Here is a 15,390-nt window from a genome sequence, read left to right as displayed (position 1 = left end):
AGCGGGCTCCTTGGGAAGTAAAATGATCCTACCAGGCCAACAGGATCCCATACATACCCCCTGCACTGTCTCCTAATTCCATCCTTCCTCCAGAAAGAGACAGATAGTCCATCATGGAGTATCCATCCATCATGTTCCAGACACTTTCCACACATCATATAAACTAATCATCACAGCAACACCTCCCAACAACACCTGACTTTGCAGGTGAAGAAAATGAGACCCTGAGAAATTAAGCAATTTACTCAAAGTTCAAAAAAAACAAGCAAGGAGGAGGGCAAGAATTGGAACCCGAGTTTGACGTCAAATTCCATGACCTTTTCACAACATACTTTAGCCTCCCTTGAGTTATCAGACTCTGTGCTATGGGTTCTGGTTAAATCAAGTTGGTTTGCCATGACCCTCGGAGGTGCTGGGAGAAAACCACGTGCAGCTTTGTTCAAAGGCACAATCATAATAGGGCAGGATAAATAGCACCTCCCTTCCTGCAGAAATCATGGTCTAGTGCCCTCTTGTGGCTGATCATAGAACTGGAATGAATGCGCATGGGAGGCTCTTCAGGGTGGATTGGAGGGACTGAGCAGTCACCCCCTTCCCAGTGGTCTCATCCATTCTTTCTCCCAGGGCTGGTCCTGGAGCCCCATCTGTAGCTGACAGGCCTAGTCAATTACAATAGCCGGAAGAGAATCATCCAGTGAGTGGGAAGCTACATAGAGCAAGAACAGCAGTAAAACCAAATGGAGCAACACCTGCAAGGGGCTGGGTGCTCCTGAGTCACCCTGCATGCAGGTTCCTGGCATCCCAACTCCCAAGGCTGGGGAGTGGGGGAGGCGGGCAGCAGGAAGGCTCTGCCTGGACACTGCCACTTGGTTTCCCAGCTGAGGCTATCAGTAGCAACCATTACAATCTCCCTGTTCTTGGGCAGACATGTGCCTCAGCCACTTTGTCACCTTTTCCAAATACACGCCATGTTAGTCCTTCTGTTGCCTCCCTGAGCTCTGGCCCTAGGGGAGGTCCTAGCTCCCCTCTCATCCCACTCTTCAAGGACCCAGAAACGCCCCCTGCCCTTCACCTCTGAGAGACTCCTATTGTACCATTGGCCAGTTTGGCCTCTGTGCACCCATCATATGCCAGGCACTTACTATAATCTCATTTAATCCTCACAACTACTCTAGGAAGACGGATCTAGTTAGCCCAGTTTTTCAGATGAAGAGACAGAAGCTCAGAGAGGTTAAGTAACTTGCCTAAGCTCACACAGGGGCAGAGCCAGGATTTAAACTGAAGGTTATCTGGCTAAAGAAGCCACTATTCTTCCTATGACACTGGGTTGCCTTTGAGGCAAAAGAACCATTGAAAGTCTTGGGGCCCAGGAATAGTTCTAATGGAAGCCCTTGGTTTAAAAGATTAATCTGTCAAGATGTGGAGGATGAGCTGGAAGTAGGAGAGGCTGGACTCGGGAAGAACAGATGAGGGTCATAAAAAGTAACCACACCTGTGGGAATGATGTTCTGGAGAGTGGTGATGAGAAGAGGAAGAAAACGAGAGGGAGAGACAAGCATTAAGACTTTTACACACACAGACTGGAGTGCACGTTCTCATCAAAATCTTAAAATAACCCGGTATTATCAGTACTATTTCTGATGAGGAAATGGAAATCAAAAAAGTATCCAGCCCAGGGTCACACAGCTGGGAAGAGGCAGAGTTGTGAACGCAAGCTTCATTTAGCAGGTGCCATCCATTAGCAAGGTTGTCTACACAAATGATCTCCAGCCTAGTAGGACTGCCATAAATGTTATGTTCATCCCTGTTCTTCAGGGATCAGCCTCAAAAAAGTAACAGAAATAAGTAGGTGGGAAAAGACTGACCACAACAGAGAGGGTCCCACCTGCAGCCCTGGGTCCAGCAGCCATGGGATGGCCCGCAGGGCAGAGCTGCAGGCCCCAGATCTGAGAGCTCAGGACCCACTAAAAAAGAGGGAGATCCCGTCTCCAAAACGAATAGCTGTGTTAGTGGGACAAGGCTCCTTCATGAACCAACTAGTGCAAAGAACAAGACAGCACCTGCTCAAATACGAGACAGCTTGGAACAGCCAGAGAAGAGCTCAAAGCATGCACAGAAAGGAAACAGTCAAAACTAGCCAGTCCAGGCAGGGCCCAGGACCCTGGTTTGCACGGCACTTTGATACCCATCAATTTAGATGGGTGTCTCTGAGAACAGAGGTGGTCTAGAGAGACAGCACCAAGCTCTCATGTCTGGTAAATATCAGGACCCCCTGCTTCCTGAGCAGCTACTTGGTGTCTAAGTAATTACCAAGCTTGGCATGGCTGGGGTCGGGGGCAGCGGGGAGAGACAGGGGAGAGATGCCTCCACACTTGGACCGCCATATGAAATGGCCTGAGGGAGTTCATAAAGCTCCCATGACACTAACTCTGCAGTGTAGCCGTCTGTCAACTTCTCTGTGTCCCCATCAAGACTTATCTTCCTGCACAGGAACGATGTCCCGTTCATTCATCTCCATGACCCTCGTGCAGATGCACTGACCCCTCCTGCTGCTGCTGAGACAAACTTGGTGGGAAGGAGAGCACTCCAGCCCACCGCCTCCTGGGAAGCTCAGGGCACTCTCCCAGCCACCTCCTGGGAAGCTCAGGTGCAGGAGACTCACATGTCTGGGCTGCAGACATGATGGAGGCAGGACCCCATGATGAGGGCTGCGAGAGGCCCAGCCTAGGGGAGAGCTGACCTCCCTGCTCAGCCCTGGCTCAAAAAAGGCTCTGAAAGCCAGGTCAGCCGGTGCACATCTCACCACACTGGAGCCGCATCCCCAGCTCGCAGGAAAGGCAGCCACCACCAGCCTCGGTCGGTCTCGTGCGCAGCACTGCCCTCTGGTGGCCACCAGGAGTCTAGACGCAGACGATCTTTGTAGGCAGGAAGCCAAAGGCTTCAGGGCTTGTTTACGGGAGACCTCAGTCGTGATGTGCGTGGAACACATAAGAGATGCAATTGTGGGTGCGCAAAGACGCCTCCAGATGCGCGCACACGGCCCACTTTACCGCGGGAAGCAGCCCAGATTAGGACTGCGCATCTAAGATTGCTCCTTCTCTGTTTGCAGGAGGCTAAGGGCTCCTTTCGCTGCCTCTGGAAGAGCCCAGATCCCTCAGCCCCAGAGCAGAGGCTTGCAGAGGGCGGGAGGATGAGAGCCACACCAGCTGGGGAGGTGGCCTCCGAGGCGTTCTGGTCCCACTGTGCCAGGAACTCGCTGGGTGATTTGAGTCAAGTCCATTCACCTCTCTGGAGCCTTGGGTTCCTTCTCTGTAAAACTGTATTTGGCCCCAATTATTTCTGAGCCCCTTTCCAGGTCAGATGATTTATGGTTCAAAGTCTTGATCTTTTTCCTAACTCAAAAACACTCTCAGACGTCTAGAAATGCAAATAAGCAACATAGTGCCCTACCGCTTGAGGAGCCCATCGAGTATGTGATCACCCTGATCTGACAGTGACCCTGAGAGGGAGATAAACTCCAATTCCCAGAGGTGACCCCAAATCCCAGAAGGGGAAACCAAGGCCAGAGAGGCTCTAGGATGTGGTGAACTCTTCCAGCCAAGAAGCAGCAAAATGGGGTGTTTCCACAAATTCCTGCCCTGCAATCGTAGCACTTTGCTGGGTACCCCAGCTCTCTCTGCAGGGACAGCTGTAGCCATCCCCCATGCTCATCCCTATGGAGAGACAGATGGAGCTTCCCTGAGCAAGGGGGGAAGAGAGATGGAGCAAAGAGGAAGGGTAGAGAGGAGTAAAGGCTGCTCATTTGAGGAGGAGGGAAGAGAAGAGCCAGGAAGAACTAGAATTCACCCTCCAGGAAAGAGGCTCTAAATATCCGCTTCCAGCTCTAGGTGGACACATCAGACATCCCCCTTCTGCTCTACATCCAGTGGCAGCCTTGGAACTCCAAAACTCGAGCTGGGAGAAGCCAACCTGCCCTCTATTCTCCCATCCAGGCTCTCTCTGGCCATGGGCAATTGGGGACACAGTCCTGCTGACCGTGTCTCAGCCCAGAGTGGAGCTGGCTGGGGCCCAGCCACCAGCTTCCTGAATACTCGTCAGCCTCAGCTGGCACCTGGTCTCCTGGGGGAGCTGACCTGACCTCAGAAACCAGGATGCTATGGTGGTCAACGAGGCCTGGGGAGAGGGCTTGGTTGGGACGAGCCTCATGGGAGGCCTCCCCAAGCCTCCCCATCATTAGCACCTGGCTTTGACAGTGCTGGCCAGGGCTGCTTGGCCAACACCAGACCCACCACTGTCTCATCTGCCTTCCTCTCCAACCCCAGCCAGGGGAATTCTTAGCTAGGGAACTGGAATGTTATAAAATAAGGGATCCTCCTAGACCTTCATGTCTACCCTCTTATTTTATTATTAATTTATCTTGATGGTCATAGATTCGTGAATGTGTATGTATAGCAGTATATATCCACATGTATAAGAATATAGCAAAAGAGTATAGGCAATGGAGCTTAACATTAAATGTCAGACTCCTCTGATTGGCTTCATGAAATGAAGCAAGTCACATTCCATCTCTGGACTCATTTTCCCCATCTGTAAAATGGGACAAATAATAGTACTTATCTCCTAGGGTTGGTGTGAGGCCGTAATGGGTTATATTACCTCCAAATTGCTTGGAACAGTGTCTGGAACATAGTAAGTGCTCAGTAAGCGCTAGCTGCCATGAGTTATCATGTATCGACAGCTTTCTCTTTACCCGGCATGACACAGGCCACTGACCCTCAGAGTGCTGCTAAAAGGTAGTTGTTATTATTATCCTCATCTCACAGAGAAGGCAACTGAGGCCCAGAGGAGGGAAGGGGTTTGTCCAAAGCTAGGAAAAGGCCAGGTCTGGAGGAGCTGCTGGGGACAGGTTTCTCTCCCTGCTGGATGATTCTGTCTGGGGACAGAATCCTGAATCTTCCACCACCCAGACGGGGGATACTTACGATGGGACAAGCCAGATGGGGGAACAGGGGCAGAAGTGAAGTTAGAAAGGACAGGCTCCAAACTGGCTGCACCCACAGATCCCTAAGCCCTGTGTGTAAATAGAGCTCAGCAGAGCCCTCGCCAAGAGCAGTTTTAATTGGCATGGGATGCAGGCTGCGAAGAGCCCTGGGGCTGCCAGCCTTGCATAGTTGCTGCCTCTGGGGACCCCAGATTTGGAATCACTGCCCCAGAGGGAGACACAGTCGTGGGCGAGGCTCTGGCTTTGACAGAGTGCCCAGAAAGGGTGCCAGAGCTGAGTAGGAGAAGGCGGTGCTGCCATCTGGGCAGGGACGTCCTCCAGCAGCCCGAGGACCCCTAAGTCCCCGCCTCTCTCTGCGCCTCTCCTGGGACCCTCGCAGGTAAGGTGAGGGAGGAGCTGACTGCAGGGGTCCCTTCCAACTCTGAATTCCGAGGAGCCCTGCCCTCGGAGGTAGTAGGCAGAAATCTGAGGATCCTCATGGGAGTTCCACTGGGCACTGAGAATCTGGAGTCTTCATTCCTGATGGTCTGACATCCAGTCCATCAAAGAGGACCTGCCAGCATGCCCAGCCCCCAGGAGTATTTAGGTTTCCCAAAGTGGAGGCCAGCAAGGCTCAGGGGATGACAGACGACTTGAGCTGAGGGCTCAGTTGCTCATCGATAGATCTGGGGGACCGAGTCCAGCCTCCACTCAGGCCACGCTTAGACCCAACCACCAGGCCACTCAGCTGCCCTCCACAAGGCCCTCATGGATGGGCCGCTCCCATAGCGCTGCCCCTTGGGAGAGAAGGAACTTTCTGGATGAAGATAGTCTGCTTCTCCATTCCCAACAGCCAGAGGGTATCCAGCTACAGGGTTACTGCCGGGGAGAGAATGGAGTCCAGGACACCAGAGTGGCCACGAAGGGAGCATCAGAGGAGGAGCCTCAAGACCCTTCTGGATCTTTCCTTTTGTGAGACACTCAACCACTGGGATTCAATTTCTGTTCTTTATTTTGTTTGTTTTGTTAATCAGGACAATGGGGCTAATAATCCCTGCTTAGGTACTTCAAGTAGCTGTGGCAAAAAATAAACACAACAGGGACTTCCCTGGTGGTGCAGTGGTTAAGAATCCGCCTGCCAATGCAGGGGTCACAGGTTCGAGCCCTGGTCCGGGAAGATCCCACATGCCGCGGAGCAACTAAGCCCGTGTGACACAATTACTGAGCCTGCGCTCTAGAGCCTGCGAGCCACAACTACTGAGCCCATGTGCCTAGAGCCCGTGCTCCGCAACAAAGAGAAGCCACCGCAATGAGAAGCCCGTGCACCGCAACAAAGAGTAGCCCCCACTCGCTGCAACTAGAGAAAGCCTGCGCACAGCAATGAAAATCCAACACAGCCAAAAATTAATTAATCAATTAATTAAAAAAATAATACACACAATAACTGTAAACTGGAGAGCAGGAAGAAATGAATTGGGGGGGGAGGGATTCATGGAGGTGAAGGATGTGCTACAAGGGACAAAGGGCAGGACCCAGAGGGCTACTAGGGACCATCTTTTGAGAACTGGCCTGGCCCTGGGACTAGGGGTGCTTAGGAATCCTGATCCCCTCTGCCACCCAGCCTGCTCCCTCCTCACATGCCCCTGCCCCTACTCCCAATTCATCAACCCCTCCTGGGAACAGAGCCAAGAAGGAGAGCCAGGGGCTTCAGGACCACCCCTCCTACTGTCAACCCGGCTCCCTCTCAAGCCCAGGCCCTTCCAGCCACGACAACGTTGGGCACCAAGCTTTTTTGATTATGCATGCTTTAGCAATAAAAATTCATCTCGTAACCCCCAAACACTCCTAGTTATTAAATTATATGCTTATACTTCTTCGATTCATATATTAAACATTAAATATTCCCTCTTCTCAACAAGAATAACTTGAAATAGAAGCTCTAATGTTTTCTTCTCACACCCAGCAGAGGCCCCTGCTCTGGCAATGAGCTGAAACTCTGCAGAAGGACATCTCCCTGCCTTGAGCTCACGGTACACGGGGGGCATGGGGGCGGGCCACGAAGCTGGGTGTCCAGCCTCTAACGGGAGGCTGCAGGCCTCGGCGCATTCTTGCTAGGGGTGGCACTTGGTTTGGACAGTGGACTCCAAACTGGGTGGCCCAGAGTACTCTAGAGGTGGAAGGGGAAATGGGCAGCGAGGGAGCACCTGCTGTCTTCCTCTGGGTGGCATCACAAGGGCCAGCACCAAGCCCAGGGATGCTGCCCTCAGAAGTGGCCTAGCAGAACCTCCTTAGGGATGTTCCCTGGGCCCCGGGATGGCATATGTCTGAGCTGGAAAGGACACTGCTCCATGGCCTCAATTCACAGTTGAATTTCCAGGCTCAGAAAGACTACAGTCTTCTACCGTGGCTCACAGAAGATAAAGGGTAAATCCAGGTGTGGGACTCATGTGTCTCATCCCTTTCTCTAATCCTACCCTGCCAATGGCCAACTGGAGGCCCCAAAGGGAGGCTGGAGATGGTGTCTGTGATCCCAGTACAGTCCACTGAACGCAGCCCTCTACATGGGGACCCCAGCCCAGGCAGCAGCAGAGATGCCACAATACTGGCAAAGGCCAGCCCAAGGGAGGCCTTTGTCCACCCCTACAGTCAGAGAGAAGGAGTCAGCCACCAGGGACAGGTAAGGCAAGGATGGAGAGCTGCCCAGGAGAGCGGATGTCAGGCCTGTCCCTCTTCACAGCCATTCTTTCCACTTCCGCTCCGCAGGAGAGTGGTCAGCCTCTTGCAGGATGCTGGGCTGACTCCCAGGCTGCATGCTCAGCCCTCGGTAGCCAGGCCAAGAACTCTCAGAGCTAGGGCCGGGCTGGGCTGGTTTTACCCAAACCCATCATGTGCTCAGGTCCCCTGGAGCTGCAGAGCTGATGCCCTGGGCTTCGGGCTGTGCCTCGGAAGACTGACCTGGGCTGAGGATTCTGGCTCCAGGGAGGGTCCTCCAGGGAAGGCCTGGATTCCACCCACCAACAGCCTGGCCTCCATACAAAATCTCAGGGCCTCTTCAGTCCAGGGTCCCCAGCTTTTATCCTGGAAGTACCTCTTTCCCCAGGGCTATAACCACTTCCCCTTCTAAATCTCACCTCAAAGGCCCCTCACATCTCTACCTCCCTCCCTCAGGCCTAGCCCCAATGTGGGGGGCTCCTGATTGAACCCTATGATGTTCTTGGGGCCTGGTTCACACCCCTGACTGCAGCCCAGCTCTCACTGGTAATTGTCAAGGCTGGCTCTCCCCTTGACCCTTAGAAAGGCCAAGAATCAGGAAGTCAGTACAGCAGCCAAAACCCCAAATGATCCCTCACCCAGCCAGGGGAGGGCCTGCAGGGAAGACAGGGGAAATCAAGGGACCAGAGTGCTGTAAACACCAGGGACCCTGTGGTAGCTCATGTGGAGACCCAGGTGGCAGCTCAGGGTCCCAGCCAAGAGCCCACTGTCTTCACAAGCCCAGGAACACCCAGCCCAGCGATGCCATCTTCTCCCCCTGGATTTTCTTTCTAGCAGTCCAAGGATGTGCTACTCCAACCCAACCCCAGGCAGGCCTGGCCTAGAGACGCCAGAGGGCCCCCCCTCCCAGCCACCACCCTTCTGCCTTTGTGACGTCAGAGCCTGGCTGGGTGCGGCCGCACATGGACCCTTCTAGGTAAGGTTACTGTGTGTCAAGAGCTCCAACGGCAGAGGGATCGGCCTCTTGAACAGAAAGAAGCCAAAAGGGAGGGCACTTTGGGAGGGCGGAGGTGAGACCCACACTTCTGCACTGAGGCCTTGCAGCGGATTTCCTCCTGATACTGATGGGGCAGCCACCTACCCCATCAGAGGCGCCCTCCGATGGGGACACGGGAGCCACCGCACATGCCACCCCTGAGAGGAAGGACCACAGGGAACCTCTGGTCCCTCTGAAAACTCAGGGGTGATCAGTTCAGCACCTGAGGGAGAGACCTCAGGAGTCCACAGCCCCGAGAACAGGAGGGTGGCTGGGTGGCGGTCACCCCAGGTTCCCTTAGCTAGGCCCGCTGGAACTCCAGCTTCTGCCCCAGCCTCTTCCTCGGCCCCCAGAGTCTGCCCAAGCTGCACCCCCAGAAATACACCAGCATCAAGAGCTTCAGGTTGATGGAAGGCTGGGGGACCCCTTGATCTCCAAATCTCTGATAGCATCAGATCTAAAGAACGCATTCCTTTTCAGCAAAGCCCGGGCTTGGACTGAAGCCCCACCTCCAGGTCCCACTAAAGGAAGCCCCCCCTCCCTACCTGGAGGGCTCCTCTCTGTCCTCAAGCCCCTCCTTCCAGCCCGCGTCCATAGGTAGACCTGCAGAGTGGGGGACCTGGGTTTTGGGGTCCAACAGACAAAGGCCTAAGCCTGGCTCACTGCTGGGGCTATGTGCCCCCAGGAAAGTTACTTTGTAGCCTGAGCCTCCATCATGAGGTAAGACAGGGATGGTGACACCTGCTTCCCAGGGCAAGCAGGACTCCCCTCCTTCTCTGCTCTGCCTCCAGGCCAGAAGGCTAGGCCCTTCCCTAGTTCCATCAATACCAGCCATAGATATAACAGGGCACTGGGGAGAAGATGGGATGAGGAAGGGCCATCCCACCCATGACCTCTGACCCTCCCCCACCTGCCACCCGGCACAGCTCTGGTGGGAATCCAGTTCCCTGGCTCTTAGGTGTTGGGGTGGATTCAAGGAAAGGAGTCCTGACTTCCTGGCAAAGTGTCTGAGTCCTGAAACAAGGATGGAGACACACACAGAGGGACTCCCAATCTACTCCCGGATTACCTGCCCCAGCTGCCCCTCTGGGGTCCTTCAGTGGCAAAGGGGACAAGAAGCCACCCCATCCCCTCCCATCATTACCTTCCCAGCAGCCCCACCTTGGGCCCTTTGCCTGGAAAGCTCAACCCAACTCTTCTTTATCAGACTGCTTCCCCTAGCTTTCTTTTCAGAGGGGGGACACCTCTGCATGGCCATAAAGAGCCTACGTGATTGTGACCCTCCCCACCTCCCACCAGCTTCCTACAGGGACACACACCCTTGGAACAGAGAACAAGCTGGCTGAGGCTCACCAGCTCCCAGAGGCCCGCACTGGGCACCTGGGGCACCGTCCCTCCAACCCCTGGCCCACCCGATCCCCTGAAAATCCCTAGGTCCAGCTCCTGAGCTCCTGGACCCACTGCTAGGCTCCCCCCTCCCATCCCACACACACCCCTACCCCCACCCCTCAGTGCACGTCCAAGGCAGAGGTTCCCTGACAATCTCACTCCCGCCCTCCTGGCTGCATCCTTGGGGGTGCTGGAATGCTGTGGCCTGCAGGTGGGAGAAGCTGCATTGGGTCCATCCTGTTTCTCCTGCCCTCCCCTCCACCCCACCCTTGGCTATTTATCTTGTCACCCCAGGCCAGCCGGGCTGAAGGTGGTGAGGGGGTGAACGGTCAAGCCAAGATATGGGTCAAGCTTGTCTCCTGGGCCAGGAGTCAGGGACACCTCCTGGGCTGCACACTTCCCTCAAACTGTTAGCTGCAAGAACACGAGCAGAGTCTCCATGAAGCCAAGAGGGTGGTGGGCTTCGGAGAGAGCAGGACTGCAGTCCCTCCAGGCTTTACAGCCCCATCGCACTGGGGCCGAGGTGAAGGGAGAGCTGATGCCTGGGAGGGCAGCACCCACGGCAGAATCCAGCCCCTCTGGAGTCTGCCCAAATGCCTGCCTCAGACCCCAGCCAGGACTTCAGTGCCAACCCTTTTCAGCATCCCACCCACTTCAGGGGTCTCCAAGGGGTGGGGACCTTGAGGGGAGACAGGTGAGAGCTACCCCCTGAACACTCCCAGTGCCATCCACACCCTTCTCTGGATGGCAGGATGGGATGGGGGTCACCTGGCTGAGGTCAGTGGAAGATAATCTGGACAGGCTCTCTCCGCCCATGCTTCTAACCCACATCCCTGCCGAAGAAAAATAACGGCAGGGGGGCATGGGTAGGGGGAAGAGCAGGCCACCACAGGTCTCACTCAGACAGGACAGAACCAAGCAAATGCTAGTCAGAGTTCAATTTTCCAAATAAAGGGATCTGCACGATCGTTTAAGAAGCCCCATCCCCAAAACACGCAAGCCTTCCCTCCTCCCTTCATCATCCTGACTCGGAATTACTGGAACAGTTATCAAAGCTCAAACAGGAACAGGATCTGTAGGCGCCCAGATGCAGATGAGGGTGGGAAAGGGCGGGGGGGTGGGGGGTGTCTCGGAAATGCCCAAAATGGGGTTGGAGAGGGCGGGCGAGAAGGAAAGGGAAGAGGTAGGCGTCCATGACGGCCTCGACATGTCCAAAGTCCCCCTGCGAGCAGCCAACTCCCAACTTGTTTACTTGACAGCGTGTTTTGCTGTTTCCAAAAGGAAACAGTTAAACCTCTGGGCTGGATCGCGAGCAGTCCCTGTCACCTTCCCTCCCGGTTAAGCGCTGCCGCCGCCACCGCTGTCGCTGCCGGCGCCGCTGCCGGGGAATTGAACCTCGTCTACTTTATTCCACTTGAGCGTGGCCAAACTGTTGCTATTTAGTGGGGGGCAAAGAACCCGATTCGCACCCTCGAAACGAGCCGCAGCGCCTGGGGGCGGGGGCGGGAGCCGGGCCCCGCGTGCCCCGGCCGGCTGGGGTCCTCTCGCGGGAGAGGCACACACACGCATCACCAGATCACGCCTCGCCAAGGCCGGAGTCACCTGGAATACGCAGCCCGAGAGCATCTCCCGAGCCAGAGCGAGCCTGACGCGCGCCCGGCGGGCGGCGGGCGGCGGGCGGCGGGCGGCGGGCGGCGGGCAGCGGGCAGCGGCGAGCTGGGGCGGGCGGAGGGCCAGCGAGCCTGACGCGCGCCCTGCGGGTCGGCGGGCGGGCGAGAGGGAGACGCGGAGCGAGGGGAGAGGCGGGCTGGGGAGCGGCCGCCTGACTTACATGGAAGTGATATTCCTTGAGATGTCCGTGATGTTGATGCTGGCATTCCCATTGCTGTTCCCTGAATCCTGCCCTTCCAGGAGGGGGAAGAGATTCCCATCGTCCGGCCGCCGGCAATTGATCTCAGTCTTGCTGCAGACACAATTTGCAGGGCAAGCCAGCACGGAACCCACATAGTCCAGCCAGACGCTTCCCAGCAAGAAAATCCGCCAGAAACTACACTTGGCTGGGCAAAGAGAGACATCCATCTCCGATCGCTGCTTCTAAAAAAGAGGAGGAGGAGAGGAGAGGGGGGTGGGGTGGGGGGAGTGGGGAGAGCTGGGGGGGAAGGAAACAAAGACGGCGAGGGAGGGGGGAAGGGGGAGGGGGGCCTCTGCCTTTGAAACGCCGTGCGATCAGATGCAAAATCCTTCAGCGTCTGAAACCATCGCGGCCGCCGCCGCCGCCGCCGCTGGGTGGGAGCCGCGGGGAGCGCCTAGTGGCGCGGTCTGCCTGGCATGGTGGCCGGCTCTGCGCTCGCCGGCTCGCCGGGTCCGGGGGCTCGGGAAGCGAGCCGCGCTCTCCGACTCCGAGACTTTGCAGGGTTGCAACAGACGGTGGGGAGGCAAAAAAAGAAAAAGGAAAAAAAAATACAAGGAAAAGGAAAATATGGTGCTAAAGTCACCAAGTCCCACCTACTGGGCAGAATTAAAACGGACACACCTGCAAAATACACACACTCACACACACTCACACATCCACACACCCGGCGCCCGGAAGAGGAGGAAGATGCGGTCGGAGCTGCAGCAGCCGCCGCAAATGGCTCGCTGCGCGCCTGCAGAAATGTACAAGTGCTCCGAGCCTTACGAAACGCACGGGTTATCCGAGCGTCTTCCTCGGTTCCCTCCCTCTCTCCCCCACCCTCCTCCCCTCCCTCCTCGCGGCCTCCTCCCCCCGCCACCCGCCCCGGCTGGGAGCGGCAAGAGAGCGGAATCTCCCCCCTCCCTCCCTCTCCCACTCCTCCCCACACCCCTCTCTCTCTCCCCGCCCGCCCTCTCCCCTCCTCCTTCCCCACCCACCCACCTACCCACCCACTCGCCGGCTCGCGGCTCTCGCCCGCACAGCCACCCGCAGCCACGCGGCCGCCCGCCCGCCCGCTAGCTCCAAGCCTAGCGGCCCGGCGCCCGCTCGCCGCAGCCAAGAGGAAAGCAAGACGGAAGGGAAAAAGTTGCAGTTGGGATTGCGAGGGTCTGGACTGGGGAGGGGGACTTGGAGAGCTGGCGGCGCGACGCGGAAAGGCGCTCTCCTTTCCACTTTTTGGCCCTCGCGCTGCCCGGTTTTGCTGCAATCCGGACCGCGAGAGGAAGTGAAATGAACGCGGCCGAGGTGATCGGGGAGCGTTCCCGAGCCTGGGTGGGGGGCACTGGCTTGAAGACGGCGATCAGGGGTGCGGGAGCACACAGGACCCCCAGAGAGGCACCCAGAGCCGGGGACCGGGGCCGCGGACGCCCGGTCCTCGGTCTAAATGACACTCATTCCCGTAATCGAGAGTCCGGGAGCTAGGATCGGCTGGGAAGGGACTGCGGGGCACCGCTGGGTTGGTGCCCCCGCGCCCCTTGCGCCTTCTTGGCGGTGGGTTTTGCGTCCTTGGGCAGACAGGGAGCGAGGAAGGAAGGAACTAGCGCCGAAAGGGCTGCGCTGCAGATCCGAGGTGGCCCCAGGCGAGCTGCGCGTGCGAGAGAAACCGCCGGGGAAATTGAGATGCAAGGGGCAATTTTTGGCAAGCATCAGGCCAGTACCGTCAGAGGCCGGCTTCTCGGGCTCGGCTCTCTCGGGTGCGCTGAGCTGGCTGCCGGGCGAGGGGGCGGGCGGGCTGCTTTCTCCGGATTCGGGGGCGCAGGACCTCCCTCCTTCCCTCCCACACAAGCACCCCTTCCTGGTAGGGGCGCAAAGCAGGTGCAGCCTTCTACGCGAGCTCAGTTTCCGTCGAGAGAGGAGGAGAGAGTCCCCGCTTTTTGCCTTGGTAGAGATATTTCTTTTTAATAAAACGTCAGAATGCCAAATGTTAGATGTTTGCTGAGAACACGGAAGCATTCGCTGCCGGAAAGGAAAAGAAAGGGTTAGGGAAGTCCGAGAAGGCAGACACACTACGGCATTCACACGCAGAAGAAAGCACAGCTCTCCTCGCCGACTTGGAGGAGGGCAGGCGAGGAAGCGAACACACTGAATTCAACTGCATCCAGCATCTGAAAGGATTCTCCCCCGCCCCCCTGTGGATTCCGATGCAGGTCATGCAACTTGCGGGCAAGATGGGGGAAGGGGTATGCGGGGGGCCACCGGCCCGCCCCGGGCTCAATCACAGACTGGCTGGGCGCCTGCGAGTGGCACTGTCACTGTGAGTAAACTTGGAAGCAAAAAAAAAAAAAAAAAAAGAAAAGAAGGAAGGAAGGGAGGGAGGGAGGGAGGAAGGAAGGAAGAAAAGAACGTGTCTATAAAAGGCAGTTTTCCCGATTCTCCCTTACATTCCACCTTCCCTTGGCCTCAGTGAGACTTTTACCCCCTGTTGCCAGTGTGACCTTGTTGCCAGACTGGCATTTTGCCCTCCCACCAGCAGGAGGGGACAGAGAGTGGAGACCTCCTTAGACTCTCAAACCAGTTCCTACTGGCCCAAGGCCATCTCTGATAGCCTTAGTCCACCATAAGTGCCAATCCGTGGTTGGCTCTGGAATATGTTTGAGAATCAGGGAAACTGAGGTGTAGTCAAAGCTGTCACTTGGCCTTTTTCAGGAGGTGGCAGGTGTTAGCAGAGAAACACAGAGAACCTTTCTCAGACCATGTCAGGGGAGACTCCAATAAGCAGGATGAATCTTTTTTAACGGACAGGAGTGAGCAGTAAGGGGCTCTGACCCCTGGCAGGTAGTTACAACCCCTGGCAGGTGTGTGCCCAAGTAAAGACTCCAATACACCATGTGGATTTAGCCCAGCATCAGTTCTCCAGCCTGGAACTAAGATGGTTGTGTCTTCAAGGTGCCCAACACACTTTTTTTGAGAAAGAAATGATTTTTAACACTTCCAGGAGAGAAGTGGAGGCGTCTATAAATCAGAACAAATTTAAAAACTTGTAAAACCCCTTTGGAGATGGTACAAATGCAGCTGTGAAGCAAGAGGCCCTGATGGGACAAGAAGTCTTTCATCCTGACAGTAAGATGGGAATTAAGATGGAACGTTATGTTACGTTTATGCTAGAGCTCTGAGCCTGAGCAGGAAGTGGCAACTTACAAGGAGAAAGGCCTTTTTTAAAGCAGATGATGGGCCGGGAGTGGCGAGAGCAGAGTTCTGTTTGGGACCACGGGCAAATCACTTAAGCCTCTGGGCCTTAGCTTTCACGTCTGTAAAATGACTAGGTTGGTCCACGCTGCCCAAAGCCTGACCCTCTGACCAGCAGCATCCACATCACCTAGA

At 56.1% G+C, this 15,390-nt stretch overlaps 1 protein-coding gene across 3 annotated transcripts in view; it reads right to left on the bottom strand.

Moving 5' to 3' along the window:
• LOC132420748 (NT-3 growth factor receptor) overlaps positions 1–12,325 on the bottom strand; it is a 279,278-nt gene extending 266,953 nt beyond the window's left edge. For all 3 annotated transcript variants that reach the window (XM_060005462.1, XM_060005463.1, XM_060005464.1), the window contains exon 1: positions 11,950–12,325. In XM_060005462.1, coding sequence (XP_059861445.1) covers positions 11,950–12,197 — 248 coding nt within the window. In that variant the 5' untranslated portion in view covers positions 12,198–12,325. The remainder of the gene's footprint in view (positions 1–11,949) is intronic.
• Between the last annotated feature and the right edge of the window lie 3,065 nt (positions 12,326–15,390).

Source organism: Delphinus delphis, chromosome 2 (assembly GCF_949987515.2).
Source record: "Delphinus delphis chromosome 2, mDelDel1.2, whole genome shotgun sequence".
Taxonomy (NCBI): domain Eukaryota; kingdom Metazoa; phylum Chordata; class Mammalia; order Artiodactyla; family Delphinidae; genus Delphinus; species Delphinus delphis.
This window is presented reverse-complemented; position numbering and strand designations above follow the sequence as displayed.